The sequence below is a fragment of the Lissotriton helveticus genome, chromosome 3_1 (genome assembly GCF_964261635.1).
Source record: "Lissotriton helveticus chromosome 3_1, aLisHel1.1, whole genome shotgun sequence".
In the NCBI taxonomy this organism is placed as follows: Eukaryota; Metazoa; Chordata; class Amphibia; order Caudata; family Salamandridae; genus Lissotriton; species Lissotriton helveticus.
This window is the reverse complement of record NC_136061.1, coordinates 1,690,855,489-1,690,875,448: the sequence shown is the minus strand read 5'-3', so window position 1 is coordinate 1,690,875,448 and position 19,960 is coordinate 1,690,855,489. Positions and strand designations below refer to the sequence as shown.

The 19,960-nt window shown below is 42.7% G+C and overlaps 1 protein-coding gene across 1 annotated transcript in view; it reads left to right on the top strand.

The window, feature by feature from the left end:
• LRP1B (LDL receptor related protein 1B) overlaps positions 1-19,960 on the top strand; it is a 3,812,342-nt gene that overhangs the window by 1,983,024 nt on the left and 1,809,358 nt on the right. Inside the window, exon 23 of the mRNA XM_078683424.1 lies at positions 422-667. Coding sequence (XP_078539550.1) covers positions 422-667 — 246 coding nt within the window. The remainder of the gene's footprint in view (positions 1-421; positions 668-19,960) is intronic.

The following is a 19,960-nucleotide window of genomic DNA, read 5'->3' as shown; positions in this document are numbered from 1 at the left end:
AGATCGGATTTCTGTTGTTGAATTATCATCTAATTTATTAAAATGTACTTTATTTTTTTTTATTGGTGTGGGATGTTTCTTGTGTTGTGTTTTGACTATATTACTGTTTACACATTGCCTCAAACTTAAGACACATTGCCTCTTATTTAAACTGACTCAGGGTTAAGCACATCTTATTATAGTGACTGTTTGAGGTTCACCTTTCCAGAGATTGTGGCTGTTGCTTGACCACGGCTAACACCCCAGTCAACCAATACACCAATTTCTCACAATTGTACTTTTTAATAAATATTTTTATTTCAGCTGCTCTGCGCTATGGGATTCAATAATTGCATTAATTTTAATTTAAGTGATATGCGTGGATGTATTTCATGTCATTTCTATTTATTTTAACAAAGTAATTTGTACTCATTGCTTTTAGATGAATGCTATCTTAATAATGGAGACTGCAGTCACCAGTGCAGTGTTGTTCCTTCAAGAGGGATCGTCTGCTCCTGCCCAATGGGAATGATTCTGAGCCCAGACAACAAGACTTGTGAAGCATTGGATTACTGCTTCAAACATTTTAAATGTAGTCAAGTTTGTGAGCAACACAAAAATACTGTGAAGTGTTCTTGTTATGATGGCTGGACTCTAAATCCTGACGGAGAAAGTTGTACCAGTACTGGTAAGTTACCGTTTTTAATATTTACATTTCAGTCCCTGGGGGGACATAACACGATTGGACTGTAGATTTGTTGGAAGGTACTTCTTTCCTTTTTGTTTTTATATTCCAATACTCTAATTGTGTTTAACAATTTCTTCTATTTCGTTAAAGACATAACCTCGAAACGAACTTAAGGGGGAGGCGCAAAGACTTTCAATAAGCTACTGAGTAACACAATTATGCTGAACCTTAATGCATAGGGCGAACATGCTCATTCCCCCTCTATCAATTTAACTCTGTCATCCACAGCCTGGATGTGATTCCTGCTTTCGTGAACTGAAACTGAATTGATGGTTTAGTGGCTCATTAGAGTTCTGCTGGGCAGGTCCACAAACTATCAAGGGGTGTAGAACATATTCTAGACCTGTAAAACATTGAGTGACGGAAGACAAAGTGAAGGCTTTGCCCAAAATAAAAAAATGAAAACTATGAATATTAAATATGGGAAAGGAACAAGTAAGTGGAGGAGAGAGGTTTTAGCCTTCCTAGCTTAACACCTCTCTCCTCCACTTCTGAAATGCAAGGCTGCACCATATTTACGAGAATGTTGTGCAGCCTTGCTTTTCCCCCTGCGATGGCGCTGAGTTTAGTAACTTAGCGCCAACGCACGCACCCTTGCACCAGAGTGCAAGGATGTCTGCTTGCAGGGCTGGGTTGTTTATGTGTTGGAAGGTGCCCCTTCCTTCACATAAACAATCCTTGAAATGCCATTCTGTCACCTTCTTGTGACTTGCTTCATGCACCACACATGAAAGTGACAAATTGCATTTTGTTTTAAAGTTTGTTTATGTACAGGAAGGGACAGCTTCCCTGTACATACACAAACCATGGCATTTTACTTTTTCCATGTGTTCTGCACAAGGCAGCACATATGGAAAAAGCAAAAACGAGGAGAAATAATGCATATCTCCTCATTTCGCCAACTTAAGACCAGTTTTTACATGGTCTTAAATTTGGCGCTGCCTCCTATGTAAGCCTCCCTTGTATATAGGGGGCAGCGTCAAAATGAATGGGTGTTGCTGTGGAACACCCACCACAGCACCCACTGCCCACCCCTTTCACGCTAACCATAGTGTGAATGGGGGGCCTTATGTACAAGGCAGTGTTAAGCTACGTTAACACCTATGGCCACTGCAGCTTCTATATAGGTGGCATTGTGGTGGCGATAGGGGCTAGTACATATGCCCCAGTGTTTTTAGGTAAATTACTTTTTTTCAAGTAGTTTGGAAAACACAGTTGAACTATTAAATTACTGTGGCGGGGTAGAAGGAAGGGCACGGAGACTAGATCGGGGAATATATGGTTTTATTTTTCCAAGGTTTTTTTTTTTTTCGTTAGGTCAGTCTTTCCCGGGCCAATGTAGCGGGATCCGTGTTTGCTGGTTCCTCTGGTGTGCCCTTGGTCCTCCGAGGAAGATAGGAAGGCTCTCCTCCGTGGGACATGCAAAGGAAAAAAAAAGATACACCGATGTCAGGATGCAAGTCTGACTTCTGGTTCCCACTATAGGACCCGGGTAGTGTGGAGGGAATAATAAACACCAGTGCGCGAGTCTATATACCGATATGTTACACTCAATTTCACAGGGTGATGTCAGTGAGGGAAGGTGAGGGTAGTGTTGGGAGTGGGAATGCCAGTGAACACGATATGTACAAATATATACACGCGCTCTCTACGCTTCACTAGGAGTTCTCGGTCACCCAGCCCAACACACGCCGACGCACCTGTGTGAGCCACACTCCTCCTTGTGGAGTGTGGCTGGGCGAAGCTTGGAAACGTTGGCCTCCAGGCACCGGAACCTCCTTCTTCGGATCCACGGGGTCTCGAAACCGTCCTTCTCCTCCAGCTCGCAGTTTCACCGGCTCTCCGAGGCAAACAAAACGCTCCTCGGTGACAGCACATGCCGATGCGTCTTCTTCCTGCTTTTTCTCCAATCCTGTAAGGCCTGCGTCATCCGGGGGCGTGAACCTGTAGGGCAGGCTTGAACTCTTAAAGGGGCCATCCTCGATTTCGTCCTCCTTGTATAGGTGCTCGTTCTGAGGGCGTAAAGAGGCGTACTCGTGTTAGATACCCACCATTCCTTCTCGGACACACTCCCCTCTGCTGACCTGGGCTCTTTGTTAAAATTACCTTATGTATATTTGTAGCAGCATGCAAGAGGACTGTTCTGCACAATGTATATAAGCAGTGGCACGTTAACACTAGGGCACTGATTATTAAGGGGTCGGAGTTTCGACACTGACATAAATGCCTGTTTGTGCAAGGGCCAGAAATAAGATCAAATGCATCTGGTAATTACAGGGTATGTTAATAAAAACTTCACCTTCGTTACATTTTGGCAGGTTAAATGTGCTGGAATATAACAAGGTAAAAGTGTATGTTATTCAACATACCATGCAGATTTTAGTGTGGTATGCACAAATATCTGCATGTTGTTCCACATAAAACACCCGATAAATATTTACTCCGAGTTTATATTTATTTATCTGGTGTGATAGAAAGCACTTGTATTCTAGCAAACTTGGATTCAGGGCCTAACAGAAAAAACAATGTGTATTAAAGTACATCAGATTTTCAACCGGCCTTACGGATATGATACCATATCGTTAAGATTATGACATCAGTTATAAGAAATAAGGAGATTTCGTAATTCTAGATGTAGAACCTCACAATAAGTATTTGAAGATATCCCTATGTACCAGGAAACGTTGGCTGGAATGTGACATATCAAATAGGGTGTATTTATGTAACAGGTAGGCATTTTCATTTCAATTAGGTGGATAACTACCTGCCCCATTGTAGGTTGATACAAGTTCTTACTTTAGTTGTATTTGATAGTCACATACAGGACTGAAGATTTACAAAATCTGTAATCAAATATTAAGAATGTTGTTATAATCTGCAGTGGTTTTTACAAAGAAATAATGCTCTAAATCTTGGTATTGGCAATGGAGAGATTTGAGTAAGTCCTTTCACCAACAACTGATTGACATAAAACAAGTGATTCCAATTAAATGTGATGAAATTCTGACTGCAGCAGATCACTTATCTAATCTCCCCTGCCACAAAGATCTTACATGTTTACTGGCCATTCTAAAACACACATTCAATATCACTAACTGCTATGTCAGTCTACGGACACTTTATTTCTGTTTTACATCTATCTTCATAAATGTCAGAAGTGAGGTGTGTTCTCTGGATGCCCTGCATAGCAAATGCATGTGGTAAGCACTGAATCTCATCGCCAACTGCTGATGTCAGACAGGTGCAAGGAAATTATGGGCCAGATGTACGACCGTTGTAAGCGGTCGCATACGGAGAATTGGGACGTTTGCGACCACTGAAATTACTTTTGCATTGTACTAACCCTATTATGCGAGTCCATAACTATTACCAATACGCAAAATATGGTTTGTGAGTTGCTATTAGAAAAGGGCTTTTCAAGAGCATCCCTTCCAAATAGCGAGCCACGGCGGCATGTATAAATGTTTTGCGACCTTAATGTGGTTGCAAAACAATCATATTATATCCACTCTGTGAAGGAAGTGGTAACCCATTTGCAAACATGAAGGGGTCCAGGGGGACCCCTTCCCATTTGTGGATGTAGGCGCCAACATTTTTTAAGACAGACTGCTGCCACCATCCCTGTGACTGCAGACCATTCCCAATGGGTCGCAAATTGCGACCAGTCTCATAAATATTGATGAGGCAGGTTATTTGTGACCCCATTGCAAATTGTTCAATGTGTCTGAGACACATCAGCAAATTTTATTTTGTGAGTCACTAATTGCGACTCTCAAAAAATCTCCCTTAGCGCCTCGCAAAATGAAATGGTTGTATATCTGGCCTCTAATCAACAAATTCAAATACCTTTGAGACTGGGCACTATCCTATAACCCACCTTATCCCACCGTGACCGATGCCACCAGAAATCTGACTGAAATGTTTTTCTTTTGATTTTGTGCATTTGAAAGGTTAAAGTTCTAATCATGTGCTTTTTGCCTAAGACACAAGTTGTGCTTATCTTCAATGTAAATAGTGCTATCTAGTGCATCATGGTGTAGAAAGTATAAAACACAACATGGATTTTTAAGAAAAAAAAATTAAAGCATTCATACAACTCAGAAACAATAAAAGCTGATCATTGCAATGAAAGCCCAGGCAGGGGATATGTGCTGATATGTAAAGGGGTCCCTGACCAGACATACAATACTAGGAAATTTTAATTATTTAAACAAAACACAAATGATGGTGACCAGTGTTTTTATTATCACTGTACCAGAGAAAACATTATTTTAGCGATTGCTAATGCAGTTTACAAAATTCCAGTGCGCCCACAAGGGGAGGGAGGGGGGGGGTGCAGGGGGAGGGGTGTGTTTCAATTAGTTAACATCACTAATCAAAAAAATCATTATGCACCAATACACAAGCTGAAAAACAAATATCATTGATCCATACGTTGGAGATCAAGAAAACACACATGTTAAGCAGCAGAACATGTCACATAGAACAGAAACTCCTGTAATGATTATTATTATCAATCTTGGGTTAGGGAGTTCTTGTAGGTAGATGGTGGTCTACGTTTCGACCCAAAGGTGTAGGATACTTGATCCTTACTCGCGGGTCTTCATCAGGACGTGGGGGGAGGTGAAGGAAGGGTGGGGCTGTACCCTAAGTAGGAAAAACGAAATACGCTGAATTATTGCAAACGGTCTCAGAAGAGTACCGACATAGTTAGATAACAAAAGGCCAAGGGGCCAACTAGGACAAAACATTTAAAATCATTATTAAAACCTGTGTTCCCAAAAATAGATACTGTAGAAGGAGGTTAAATTATACTGAGGACATGAAACTGGGTGGCCCGGGCAGTCGCCCTGTGGGGTATTGTTGTTACGGTGAATAATGATACACATTACGACTACAAACATTCCATTAGAAGGCGGTTCCGTTGCACCGGCCACAGATAAGGCACACAATGGCCCGTTTTTGGGCTGAATTGGAGTGTCATTAGAAACGTAACCATAGTCGGGGGGGAGCGGAAAAAATTAATCACCTGGTCTGGATGCCAGGACAGGATATATGGATATGTAACCTCTTTTTTTTATCACCAGGAAAGAAATTGAGCAAATATTGATTCTCACATCAGATATCACAGCACAGGCAAAATTAAAGGGCTTGTCAAACACGCATGCAAAAAATGGATAAGTTTACAATCCAAAACCATCTTTTGGAATTTTACATAGGAAATCTATTTGTCAACATTCTGAAACAGGGACGCCAGAGAGCCATGACTGAAGAGAGCTGCTTGTTAGGTGAGTTCTACCTGCTTTGATTAGGCAGCACAAATCAGACTCCCTGGACCGACATTGACTGCATCCAAGTCCGTGAATGTGGAGATGACATCCTGACAGCAAAGAGCAACTGGGAGCCATAATGGGCATGAGGGCTTGAAGGACTCAACTTGTGCTGCTACTGCAGAATATCAGGCAACTCCCAGGCAGTAAAATCGCTCCATGTTCAGAGGCAGTGGTGAGACAGCTGTGGAGCCACATGAGCAGTGATCCAAATCAGTCCTTTAAAATTGTCACCACAAAGACATCCCTATTGCCTGTGGAATGCTTCGAGGCATGATCTAAAGTAGGGGTCAGGCCGGTCTCTGACGAATTCACATGTCAGACAAAGCTAGCAGACAAGGGCACTTGCTGCTAGGGAAATGCAGGGGATGTGCAGTTGGCCCCAGCTAAACCCCAGCACAGATGAGTGTAGTGGGGCATTTACTGCAACAAATCAGAGCACAAAGTAGAGAGGAGAGAAATCTGGTGGACTTCAGTACAACAGCTATTCTGAGCGGACAAAGTCATCACACTGGTAAGTAACAGTAGCCTTAGTGGAGATGCACATCATGGACTATATGAAACAGGAAATTCAGTGTGAACACTGTAGGAGCCTGAAAGAGTAAAATAGCTTTGCAAAATACAAAAGATTGAGGAGAAGTGGTGTGTGTACCTCCGTTGGTCCTAAATAAACGGAATTGTGGATACTAGTCAGGGTCTGTGTAGAACACCTTATGCACCTGAGGTGAATAATATAAGCTGCTTCTTGATGTAATTGAGTGGATGATGGAGGCATGATATAGCAGCTGCACAGTAGATTGGCAAAGTACAACCCTATGCAGATGCTGACCTTAGCCTAACAGATTTTACAAAGCAGCGTTGCCTAACATTAAGCTGTAGGTGTGTTGCTGTAACAGTGTGGGGTGATTCTTACTAAGGATTATAAAAGGAGGAAAACTGATCAAATATAAACTAACATACACTTTGACAGAAAGCAGGGAGTGAATTATCAGCCAAATAGGTGCATTCCTAACTTGACCAAGACCAAGTGCTGCCTGAGGTGGCCAAATACATAAGGAGATGAAAAGAAGTTTTCAAACTAGATGCTAAAATTGATCATCTAAAATAGAGACTGGACCACGTTAAAGAAAGGCTTGATAAACATGAAGTGAGAGTAATAGAGGTGGAGACTAGTTTCTCTGATGCACCAATCTGATGGGCAGACATTGAGTGTGTGGCTCTGGTTGATGAATAGTCTGGTATCAGTTACTGAAGCATGTAGGGCCGTGCCCCAGAATGAGTTATTGAAAATAATGCTGGATGACATGACCTTAGCGATGGATGACATAACTTGAAAAGGAAGTCAGTCTGCCATTTGGATCTACCACCATATCATCCACTTTGACCATAAACAACACTCTTCTAAAAACAACTCTGTCAGTAATCAAAAAGATCTATTTTGAGACAATGCAAGACACTGGACACCATCATTCTCCAATCACTTAGCTGATGGATTCACCTTCAATGCAATTTGGCATGATCTGAAGATTGCAGTTCCTCTTGTTTCTGGGACTTTTTTCTGCCTTTGACACAGAACACCACCTAAAATTAATATAGTGTAGGAACATCAGCATTTAATGTATAATCATGGGCTGGACTTCTTCATGCATAACAGATTGTTCCAAAATCATTATGCTTCTGCCTTTTCTCTCTTCCATCTCAACATCTAACCAAGAATCTACAAATGTTCTACCATTTCTCATCTACTCTTTAATGATACCTAAATATGTATAATCATTGAAACGTACGCACTACAATTTTTACAATAACATTTAAATCATCCTAGAGATTGGTATCTGTTTGTTAGGCTGATGAGTGTCAGCATTGTAATAATAGATACTACTCAACTACCTTCAGTGAAAGTATAATCACATCTCCAAATCTTCTGAAATCTAGGATTCTCTCACAGGCTCAAGTTACTATTGCCTTGATCAGTAATGCCTAGATTATGCTACAAGACTGTACCTTTTGTTTCTCTCTACCTATAGTGTATACCAATGGAAATCGTTAATATGAATACCACATCTATATATGTGCTACATTATCACCCTCCACTGCCTCCAAATGACCAAAAATCATTTACATCTCTCTCCCTTGACCACTTAGCCATCCAAAATATCACACCCACCTTCCTCCAGCTAAAACTGTGAAAGAATGAATGAACCATATAAAAAAAGCATATAGTGATCTCAAGAGATAGCCCAATTCCGAGGCTCAACTAAAAGACGTGTGACGACTAGTGATACTAGTGATATTAAGAAGATAAATACATTCTCTGCTTTGCTGCCAATGTGAGCATGCCTAATATGTGCAATACTCAAGAGGAATGCAGACAAAGATCTAGGTTCCTCAGATGTGTATTTTGCAACATGTAATTAGGACAGCCTAAGTAGATGTCAATTTTTTTAAGTGAACAAAGAGTATATCATATCTAGTAGACTATTTTCCAGAGAAGAAAGTGAGGAAGAGGAAATATCTTATGAATATTCATAAGGGCAAGTAAACAGGTAGTGCACATCTTTGCAAATTGGGATTTAAAAATAGAGTTGCAACAATGATTATATTAAAGATTATTTGCTGAACTACGGAAGAAAGAGGGTTGTCCATGTACTGGGAGCACCATGAATTCTTCCATGGAGAACTCCAGCCACAAAGATCAACATTTCTTTTTTATCCATGTTGAGGTTGCACCATTTAGGTAAGTGGTGACCACGAGGCAGTGGACAAGGCATTGCCAACTAGGAATTCGTTCAATTTTTGGTGTCAGCTGTTTCTCATCAACATAGCAAAAAAAGGGGGGTGGTGTGGCACACCGAGCTTTTTGGAAACTTCAAAGTCAATAATCCTAGATACAGGTGTGACGTTTCTGGGCGCCGCAGGAATGTCCCTTCCGGCAGGTGAAGGACTTAGGAGTAGAGACTAATACATGGGAGTGTGGGGGGTTCCCACACTGATTCCCGACGGTGCTCCTACTTAGGTATCAACCTCTAAATTTTATACAATTTGTTCAGGTTCAACAAACCAGAAATGTAGTTCAGAAAAAGTTTTATTCCAAAGTCGTATATTCAAAGCATATAGACTTGAGTAATGTTCAATGGGTGATTCATCACAATAAAACTTCACAGAATGTTTATCAAAGTCCCAAATCCCAATGCATTTCGGGACGATGTCCCTTCATCAGGGGATATGTAGGTGATCGGCAAAGGAACCAAACACTGTTTCAGGGTGGGGAAAGCACAACAACCTCTAAATAGTATCGGATAAGCGGTCATGTAACCACGCTCAAGCGGCGGGTCTCTGCTCGGAAACAAGGGTATGTGGAGAGGGGTGTGTTAAAGGAACCCGATCATGTGAAATAGAAAGCGGACAGCTGCAAGCCGCCCCGATCGAAGAATAACGTAGTCTGTGGGCATGCATTGACTAAAAAGTGTCATATATCCAGACGGCTTTTTAAAGTGGGTTGAGGGATAAAAACAGTAATCGGGTGCGAAATAACAGACTCTGTGACTATAATAAAACACAACACAACAAAACAACAGGTTAGCTGGAGTATGAAAACGGGTCAGCCATCTTGAAACGGGAAAAATTCTCCATTATTCGCATATCAAAGAGCGAAAAACCTCAAAAATATGTTGGAAATCAAACCCAAATCACTGAATGCTGTTTTCCATGGTACCATACCCTGTCACAATTGCAGCCATTGCCATAACATCATCAAAGGAAGCGTCACCAACCATCCGTTTTCTGGAAAACCAATCAAATTAAGGACTAATGCCACCTGCGATTCTATGAACCTGGTGTACTTACTTAAGTGCCCTTGTGGCTTACCTTATGTCGGAAAAACCGAAAGGAAACTGAAAGTTCGTCTAGCCGAACACAAGAGCACGATCAGAAACAAGAACTTGAAATCTCCCCATCTCAACACAACATCAGTCAGCTGAGGTTCCTTGTACTGGAGGTTGTCCCTACGAGATCCGGCGTTGATAACCGGAAAATACTACTCCAAAGAGAACTCTTTTGGATTAAATTCTTGGATTTGAGCCATCCGAAGGGTCTTAACGAAAGGATTGAATATAGTTGCTATCTATAAGTTTTGCCTTTCCTTTGTATTCTGCCTTTCTCTTAACAGTTACCATCCTGCACCATATTGTCGCTTACATCCTTGTTACGCCTTCTTCTTTTCATATTTTCCTTTTTCATATTTTCCTTTTGTTTTTTCCTGGAATCTACCTTTCACCTGACTGCCAAAGTCTACTCTTTACGACTATTTCTGGAATCTAATTTTCCCCTGACTGCCAAAGTCTACTCTTTTCGACTATTCACCAACTTCAATCTCACACCAAGTTCCCCAGTCTTCACATCTGTATGCTGTATTCTCGTATTTATGATTTGTTCCAGTATTAGTGTTTACACATTATTTTCATTTTCCTGTCATTTACTCTCACTCACGATTTTTCCCGTTTCAAGATGGCTGACCCGTTTTCATACTCCAGCTAACCTGTTGTTTTGTTGTGTTGTGTTTTATTATAGTCACGAGTCTGTTATTTCGCACGCGATTACTGTTTTTATCCCTCAACCCACTTTAAAAAGCCGTCTGGATATATGACACTTTTTAGTCAATGCATGCCCACAGACTACGTTATTCTTCGATCGGGGCGGCTTGCAGCTGTCCGCTTTCTATTTCACATGATCGGGTTCCTTTAACACACCCCTCCTCCACACACCCTTGTTTCCCAGCAGAGACCCGCCGCTTGAGCGTGGCTACATGACCGCTTGGGTAAGATTCCATCTTTCCAACCCTGCGTGGTACACTTTTGCCCTTAAAGTAACGTGCACAAACCGGGTGTCGGTTTACTATGCTTTCTGTAATGGTCCGTGCTTCAGACGATTTTTCACGTAATTTTCTTTGACCACTTTCAGGTTTGTTTTCACTCCGGTTCCTTTAAATTTGAACCCACGTTCCCTCTGGTTTTTGGTTCTTACTCCGTTTTTTCATCCAGTCTGCATGTACCCTATGGATTTATTCTTTTAACCGTATTCATTTGATGTTATCCGATACTATTTAGAGGTTGTTGTGCTTTCCCCCCCCTGAAACAGTGTTTGGTTCCTTTGCAGATCACCTACATATCCCCTGATGAAGGGACATCGTCCCGAAATGCATTGGGATTTGGGACTTTGATAAACATTCTGTGAAGTAATATTGTGATGAATCACCCATTGAACATTACTCAAGTCTATATGCTTTGAATATACGGCTCCGACCCTTTTCTCCCTATTCGTGAATGGAGTGGTGGACCATCTGAAGGGGGAGGAGGCAGATGCCCCATCCCTGGCGGGGGAAAGAAACCCCACTTTACTCTTCGCCGATGATACCTTATTAATCTCCAAATCCCCAGTGGGCCTGCAAAAACTCTTGAACCGGTTTAGCTCATTCTGTACCACCCGAGGCTTAACCATTAACACCTCAAAAACTAAATTGATGGCACTCTCCCCCTCCAAAAGATTCAAAAATAATCTCCTGCTCAATGGCGTTCCTTTGGAGTTGGTTGAATCTTTTGATTATCTTGGTGTCCGGATAAACAGTCGCATGTCTTGGAAGAATCATTTGGCCAAAATGCTACTCAGTCACCAAAGAGTATCCGGGGTGACTTTGAGGGAGCTCCGCGAATCACGCAGTAAACCTGTCTCCCCTGCCATGGCCATTTATGAGGGCCAGATTCTCCCTGCGGCATTATATGGCTCTGAACTCTGGGGGTTCGAAAATGTGTCTGAACTATCGACAGCGGAAAATAACTTTCTAAGAAGGTGGTGGCTCTTCCTACTTCCACCCCATTGATCCCCCTGAGACTAGATCTGGGTAGAAGAGCACTAAAGGACTTGGTAAGGCTTCGCCAGTTGCTCTTTTGGACTCGTTTGAGAAGAACTGCCGAGCTTGCAAAATATGCTGAAGGGCTGGATGATCTTCTGCTACTGGACACGGGTAAAAAAATAGTATGGCTGAATAGATTGAAAGACCTGGCTCTTAACCTGGGGCTAAGGGATGCATGGGAGTCACAATCACCGCCACCCAAGGAAGTGATTAAAAAGCTATATTGGGACTGGGTTCAGAATAATGCGCTGAGGGCTGCGGATGGGGGCTCACTCACGGATCAATTTTTGTTATTTAAATGTGTGAGGAAATTGGAGCCATTCCTCGACCTGATAACTAAACCTCTAGATCGTGCGTTATACCTAAAATTGCGATATGGGACGCTTCCGGTGCATGATTTCACGGCGAGGTGGTCAAACTCTGGTGCCCCCCTGCGTTCTTGCCCTGGCTGTGTGGCACCAAAGGAGTCTGTGGCCCATTTGTTTTTTGCCTGCCCAGCTTACAAAGGAGCACGGAATCTTTGGTTGAAACCAGTCTGCAGGGAACTGGGGTTGAGGTGTCATAACCAGGCACTTCGTGTACTCTCTACGGACACTTCATCTTCCATCATGATTTGCGGGGTGGCAAAATTCTTGGGTAGTGCGTGGTTGACGCGCTCCAGATTATTGAAACTGCGTCCGGGGGTCTCAACGGTCTAATGCTGCATTCGTTGGTAGCAAACTAGTGACTGCTGTGTATCTTCTTTTATTTGTTTTAATAATTTTATGGTGAATTGGTAAATGTATATGCATATGTATTCTTTTATGGTGATCAATTTGCCGAATAAAGATTATATAACTATAATATACGACTTTGGAATAAAACTTTTTCTGAACTACAATTCTGGTTTGTTGAACCTGAACAAATTGTATAAAATTTAGAGGTTGATACCTATGTAGGAGCACCGTCGGGAATCAGTGTGGGAACCCCCCACACTCCCATGTATTTGTCTCTCATCAACATAGCAGCATAACTGGAAACCAAATTATATTGTCAGGTTTCTGAGGAGGTGTTGGAATTGGAGTGTTCCCTGCATGGCCCATGAGATCTTCTGTGTAAGTCTCTCTACTTTGTGTACCAATTATTTTTGCCTGACCACATAAGAGAATCATGCATGTATAATGTGAGACCTGTAGCTGTGTGTTATGGTCCAGGAGTGGCACACATAGTGCTCCCTTCTTCATTGGTAGTGACTAACATCCTCTTGAAGGGACTTGTATATACTGTGACTGATGACACCAGACAATTCTCTCTGTAGGTATGTGCCTTTTTCTAGTTATCTGCACAGGCACAATAGCCTAGGCAACTTTCTTGCTAGGAAAATGGTTCTACCATTCTCTTCAGCCAAGTCTTTTTCTCCCTCCAAGTGTGGTGTGTGCACTGTGTTGTGTAACCAAATGTGCATGAGTGTGGGGCATCCAGTTTGGATCACCAGGTTAAGGTTGATTTATCTACCAGAAAAAAAGTGGTAGGTTAGTGGTACTCCCTAAAACATTACTGAAGGCCTTTGTACAGGACCAGGCTCTTGGGAAGGAAGACAGGCATTCTTATCAATCTGTATAGACAGTCATGGCAAGTCAGAAGAGGGAAGACCAGCTGCTTTCATGCCTTTTGTCTTCCAAGCTCCTTTCAGGCTTTACTCACCTTAACCACCCTGACTGCAAAGTTTACAGAAAAATGACCTGTGGCTGAGAAGATAGGTTTGAGGTGAAACCTAATCGAAAAGAAACCAGACAACTGGCAAAAGACCAAGTTGGGGACATTCATTTCTATTCTAGTATCATTATATAGTTGTTGATGACATGGTCAAGTCAGTGTTCTAGAAAAGATCTCTGAGTTCCAGGTGATGATGTCTAATGTCAACCAGCTTCCTATTAGACCAGCAAAAGATATGCTGTCCTATAGTCATATTGCTTGAAGCGCATTGCAGGGAGTCTTGCGGGATGGGGCTATGACGGACGATTAAGGGATGCTGGAAGTATCCATACAGTGAATAAGCTATAATCCAGTTACTTCAAGGGAACAAGTAGTTGTAGAAGAATGGCAGAAGATGAAAGGGCAAGGCATTGAAAGAGGCACAGGAGAATGCTCTGTTTCAACCAGAGCTGTGGTGACCAGAGTTGTTCCTTGCAAACACCAGTCAAGGTTTCACTGCTCTGTGTCTTTTGATAGATTCATCAAATGGGAGTCGTAAGTCAAGAGAAGAGACCCATATCTGAACATCTTTATTTCCATGGAGTGTGAAACTGAATAGAAAAAGCCTCACTATGGACTTTTGCTAAAACCTGGGCTAAAAAAATCACCCTCATTGTACCTGTTCAGGGAACTGGAGTACAGGCACCAAATGGCATCAGCAGTTCATCAGCCATCAGCAGTTCACCAATTCAGGACCCATTTAAGACCTTTCTATCAGAGACCCAGTTTCTGACCTACAGTGGGAAACTTTCTGTTTGGGTGGTAAATTAAATCTGGTGGCCATATGCAAGTGCTTTGGGGACAGCTAACAATGTCCGTATGTTCTAAGGACTCTTAATAGCACACCCAGCATTGACCTCTATATTGGAATAGTGCGTAGAAAAAAATAGAAGCAGGATAGGTTAGTTAGTTTCTATGAATCACATTGGTAGTATCAGACATTGGAGTGACAAATATCATTTGTAGTCCTGGGTGAAATTTCAATTACACTGAAGTAATTCTGCGTTACACTTTGACACAGAATTACCAATAATAATATAATTGCACTTCCTGGTCTAAATAAGGGAATTTGGGGGAAAAATATCCTACCACAAGAGCACCTATTAGTAAGCACAAGTGGTTGCATTTTTCACTATTTCCTTTGCGCAAAATGTATCCTCACACCCATTTTGATGCAAAAGTGCATTTTGGACAAAGAACCTAGTGTTAAATCCCAGGAGTAAATTGGGGGGAAATCCTACACCAAGTGCAAATTTTCTGAGCTTGTGCTCCTGCTCGATATTCACGTTCACTTACATTTAGCACTACATCATAGTGCAAAATTTGAACATAAGGAGCAATTTTCTGCTGTAAAATAATAGGGCTAAATGTAGAATTAGTCTTCTTCAATAATTCCACAGAATCTTGCTGAACCACTGGGTAATTCTGCATGACTACGAACACAGCTTCATTTACAGATGAGTTTGCCTGACACTGTCAAGACCAATTTTGATCTTACTCTATTTTTCAGTGACCATTATGAGCACTACGCTAGAACAACTCAATCAAATCCGAGTGCCATGCTCTATTTATTCACTTTTCTGTGCTAGTTTTTATACTCTCAGGGAAATGTAAATGATGCAAGTCATTCACTTATTATTGCTCTATCGCAATATGCTTTCCAGCCTCAACTGTTATCTTCTGACCGTAAGTGCTACAGTTCTGCCTTTTATTGCCCTTGCCCCTGTCTGATGATCTCATAGATACATCCATTGTATTAGTGTGCATAGCCAGATACACAGTTTACATATGGAGGGAAGGACAGCTGTCCATATTTGGCAGACGACCCATAGGAGCTAAACTCTACGTAGACCTGTTAGCATCAATTCCAAGGAGAAATATTATGTATTAATATATTAGATTAATTCAATAAAAAGAACATTAACATTTAGAGTTTACAGCTCTAATGAGCATACCTCATTATGTATGTCCCATTATGATTTTGTTCACCTTTCAACATTCTCATTCTCCCACAGATCGGGATAAAAATTGTGAAAAAGACAGAAGATTAAGGGGGTGAAGTATTCCGTCCCACCAGCGTAATTGGTGGAATTTTGACAACTGGCACAATTTCACCAATTTACGCATTGGGGAATGTTTTCTTGTGCGTGCATGTCAAAATGGTAAGTTAGCGTGTGCAAGCAAGATTTGGTGTGCCATAGAGTGGTTTTTGATTGCTAGGACATCTGATGAGATTTTTCCAATGTGGGCAATTACCACCAGAAGGCTGCTGCTCAAGTAGAAAATCTACTTGAGTATCTGCAAAATCAACTTAAGTAGCTGCACCCATGTGAAGTATGTTTTGTGGCTTATACAATATGAAAAGTTACTTTAAACCATATTTCAATATGCATATCAAGAAGAAATATACCAGACATATGAAGGTGACATTTTCAATTCCTATTCTTTAGGAACTAGGGGTGTGGTACCTGGGGTTTACATCAACAATTTATGTATTCCAGACTGGTCAACCTATTCGGGGAAATATCCCCTAACATCCACAATGTGATACGGTTAAAGTAGTTGAAAATTGGCTGTCCCCTTGTATAATGACTTTTTAATTCCAAAATGGAAATTGAACATTAACATCCAAGAGTCAATTGGATAAAATATTTTATTTGAAACACCAGGGTTTATCCATGATGTTACATGAACAGCCAACATGAGTTTCGTCTCTTGTGGCAGGAGCAACTGGGGCTTTTTCAAGCCTGATATAATCCACAACATAGAAACATTACATATTATATACAACAATACATTTGTATTACTTATAACCAAAAACATCCTGCAATGTCAAATTTAAACAAGCAACACAAAATTAAACAACACACAAATTACAGATTGTTGGAAATGGCCTTTTTTTCGGGGTTATCCCCAAAACATTTTGCTTCTTCCTTCTATTTTTCCTGACCTTTTTTAATGGCTATAGGACTAAGGGCACTTTACCACTGCTGATCAGTGCTAAAGTACATATGCTTTCTGTGTAAATTGTTATTGTGATTGGCTATCCACAATTGGCATATATGATTTACTGGTAAACCCTTAGTAAAGTGCACTGGGTGTGCCCAGGGCCTGTAAATCAAATGCTATCAGTGGGCCTGCGCAAAAACAACAGTTGATGGACAGAATGCAGAACAATGTCATACATTCACCCCAGTACAGAGATCTGGGCCTAAATCCATCGGTTTTTTGCACTCCACACCACCCCTGTTCAGACATGGCCATATGCAAATCAGCCTTGACCCTGTGCTTCATGGGAACAGTCCAGCCCGAACTGCCTAGCCATGTCTTCCCTGGATCGGAATCAAGCATCCTAGGACCGGTTTCTGGCTATCAGCCGTCATCAGCCAGGATAGCGTGACTCCAGTGGTGTGGAGAGCACGGGACTCACATCTGAGCATACCTGCCCCACTCGGGGTGACAAATGCAAAAACAACATTTGATGAACAGAATGCAGAACAATTTCATGCATTCACCCCAGTACAGAGATCTGGGCCTAAATCCAAAGTTTTTGCACTCCACACCACCCCAGTTCAGACATGGCCATATGCAAATCAGCCTGGACCCTGTGCCTCATGGGAACAGTCCAGCCCGAACTGCCAAGCCATGTCTTCCCTGGACCGGAATCAAGCATCCTCGGACCGGTTTCTGGCTATCAGCCGTCATCAGCCAGGATAGCGTGACTCCAGTGGTGTGGAGAGCACGGGACTCACGTCTGAGCATACCTGCCCCACTCGGGGTGACAAATGCAAAAACAACAGTTGATGGACAGAATGCAGAACAATGTCATACATTGACCCCAGTACAGAGATCTGGGCCTAAATCCATCATTTTTTTGCACTCCACTCCACCCCAGTTCAGACATGGCCATATGCAAATCAGCCTTGACCCTGTGCCTCATGGGAACAGTCCAGCCTGAACTGCCAAGCCATGTCTTCCCTGGACCAGAATCAAGCATCCTAGGACCGGTTTCTGGCTATCAGCCATCATCACCCAGGATAGCTTGACTCCAGTGGTGTGGCGAGCACGGGACCCACGTCTGAGCATACCCGTCCCACTCGGGGTGACAAACACAAAAACAACAGTTGATGGACTGAATGCAGAACAATGTCATCCATTCACCCCAGTACAGAGATCTGGCCCTAAATCCATCGTTTTTTTGCACTCCACACCACCCCAGTTCAGACATGGCCATTTGAAAATCAGCCTTGACCCTGTGCCTCATGGGAACAGTCCAGCCCGAACTGCCAAGCCATTTCTTCCCTGGACCGTTATCAAGCATCCTAGGACCGGTTTCTGGCTATCAACCGTCATCAGCGAGGATAGCTTGACTCCAGTGGTGTGGAGAGCACGGGACTCACGTCTGAGCATACCTGTCTCACTCGGGGTGACAAATGCAAAAACAACAGTTGATGGACAGAATGCAAAACAATGTCATACATTCACCCCAGTACAGAGATTTGGGCCTAAATCCGTCGTTTTTTTGCACTCCACACCACCCCAGTTCAGACATGGCCATATGCAAATCAGCCTTGACCCTGTGCCTCATGAGAACAGTCCAGCCCGAACTGCCAAGCCATGTCTTCCCTGGACCGGAATCAAGCATCCTAGGACCGGTTTCTGGCTATCAGCCGTCATCAGCCAGGATAGCTTGACTCCAGTGGTGTGTAGAGCACGGGACTCACGTCTGAGCATACCAGTCCCACTCGGGGAGACAAATGCAAAAACAACAGTTGATGGACAGAATGCAGAACAATGTCATAAATTCACCACAGTACAGAGATCTGGGCCTAAATCAATTGTTTTTTTGCACTCCACACCACCCCAGTTCAGACATGGCCATATGCAAATCAGCCTTGACACCCTGTGCCTCATGGGAACAGTCCAGCCCGAACTGCCAAGTCATGTCTTCCCTGGGCCAGAATCAAGCATCCTAGGACCGGTTTCTGGCTATCAGCCGTCATCAGCCAGGATAGCTTGACTCCAGTGGAGTGGAGAGCACGGGACTCACGTCTGAGCATACCCGTCCCACTCAGGGTGACAAATGCAAAAACAACAGTTGATGGACAGAATGCAGAACAATGCCATACATTCACCCCAGTACAGAGATCTGGGCCTAAATCCATCGTTTTTTTGCACTCCACACCACCCCTGTTCAGACATGGCCATATGCAAATCAGCCTTGACCCTGTGCCTCATGGGCCTGCAGCACTGATTATGCCACCCACATGTGTAGCCGTCTAAATCTATCTAAGACCTGCCACTGCAGGGTCTACACATGCCCTTTTCTTACATGTAAAGCACCCCTCAAGTAGTCTCAAGTTACCCCCATGGGCAGGGTGCAATGTATGCGAGAGGTGCAACATGCACTGGTGTGTGAGACGTGTCCTGATAGTGATATACTTTGTATTTCATGTTTCACTATTAAAAGGCTATCTGTTCCATAGGATAGCATGCAAGATACTTTGTAAAATCTTACAAGTACAACTTCCCATTGGGAGAAGATGGAGGAATAGAGTTTAGGCTCTCTGAACTCAGAATTTAAGAACACATCCTTTAGTAAAGATGTTTTTAAGACTGTGTGTTTGAGAATGCCACTTTTAAAAAGTAGGCATTTTCTTGTTTAACCATGTGATCGTCCTGTACCAGTGAGGACCGAACTGGTTTGGAGTGGGCTCAGAGACCTTTGCACAAAGAGAACAAAGACAACATGGGGAATAAGTAGTAGACCTTGAACGCCAGAACTTTAGATCACTTCTGGACTCTAGACGAACGTTTACCAAGGTGAACGGCTGAAGAGCTGTGAGAAGCAGTAATGCCCCTTTGCCGTGTGGAGTTAGCCTGCAGTTGCTCTTTCTTCCAAGGAAATGGCAAAGACTGGAACTTTGCTGTGAACGTGCTTGAAGAAGAATCTCCAAGGGCTTGTGTGTGCTGGCCTCCTTTTCTGAAGTCCCAGGGACACAAAGAATTCACCTTTAGTTCCCCTGAACTCTACTGCTGAGAGTTCTGACCTTCCAGGAGGTGCTTATTCCAGTTTTGGGCCTTTGGAGGTTGTTCCTGCTGGTGGGATCTGGAAAAACCTGAAGAACTGAGAAAATCGATGCATTGCCCTTCTTGCGGCTTTTCTCCCCGAGGCGGCACTACCATACGAAATGATTCTCCATGCATCGCTGCGTTGCTGCAAAGATGATGCAGAGCATTTCACGGCTGGAAGAACTGACG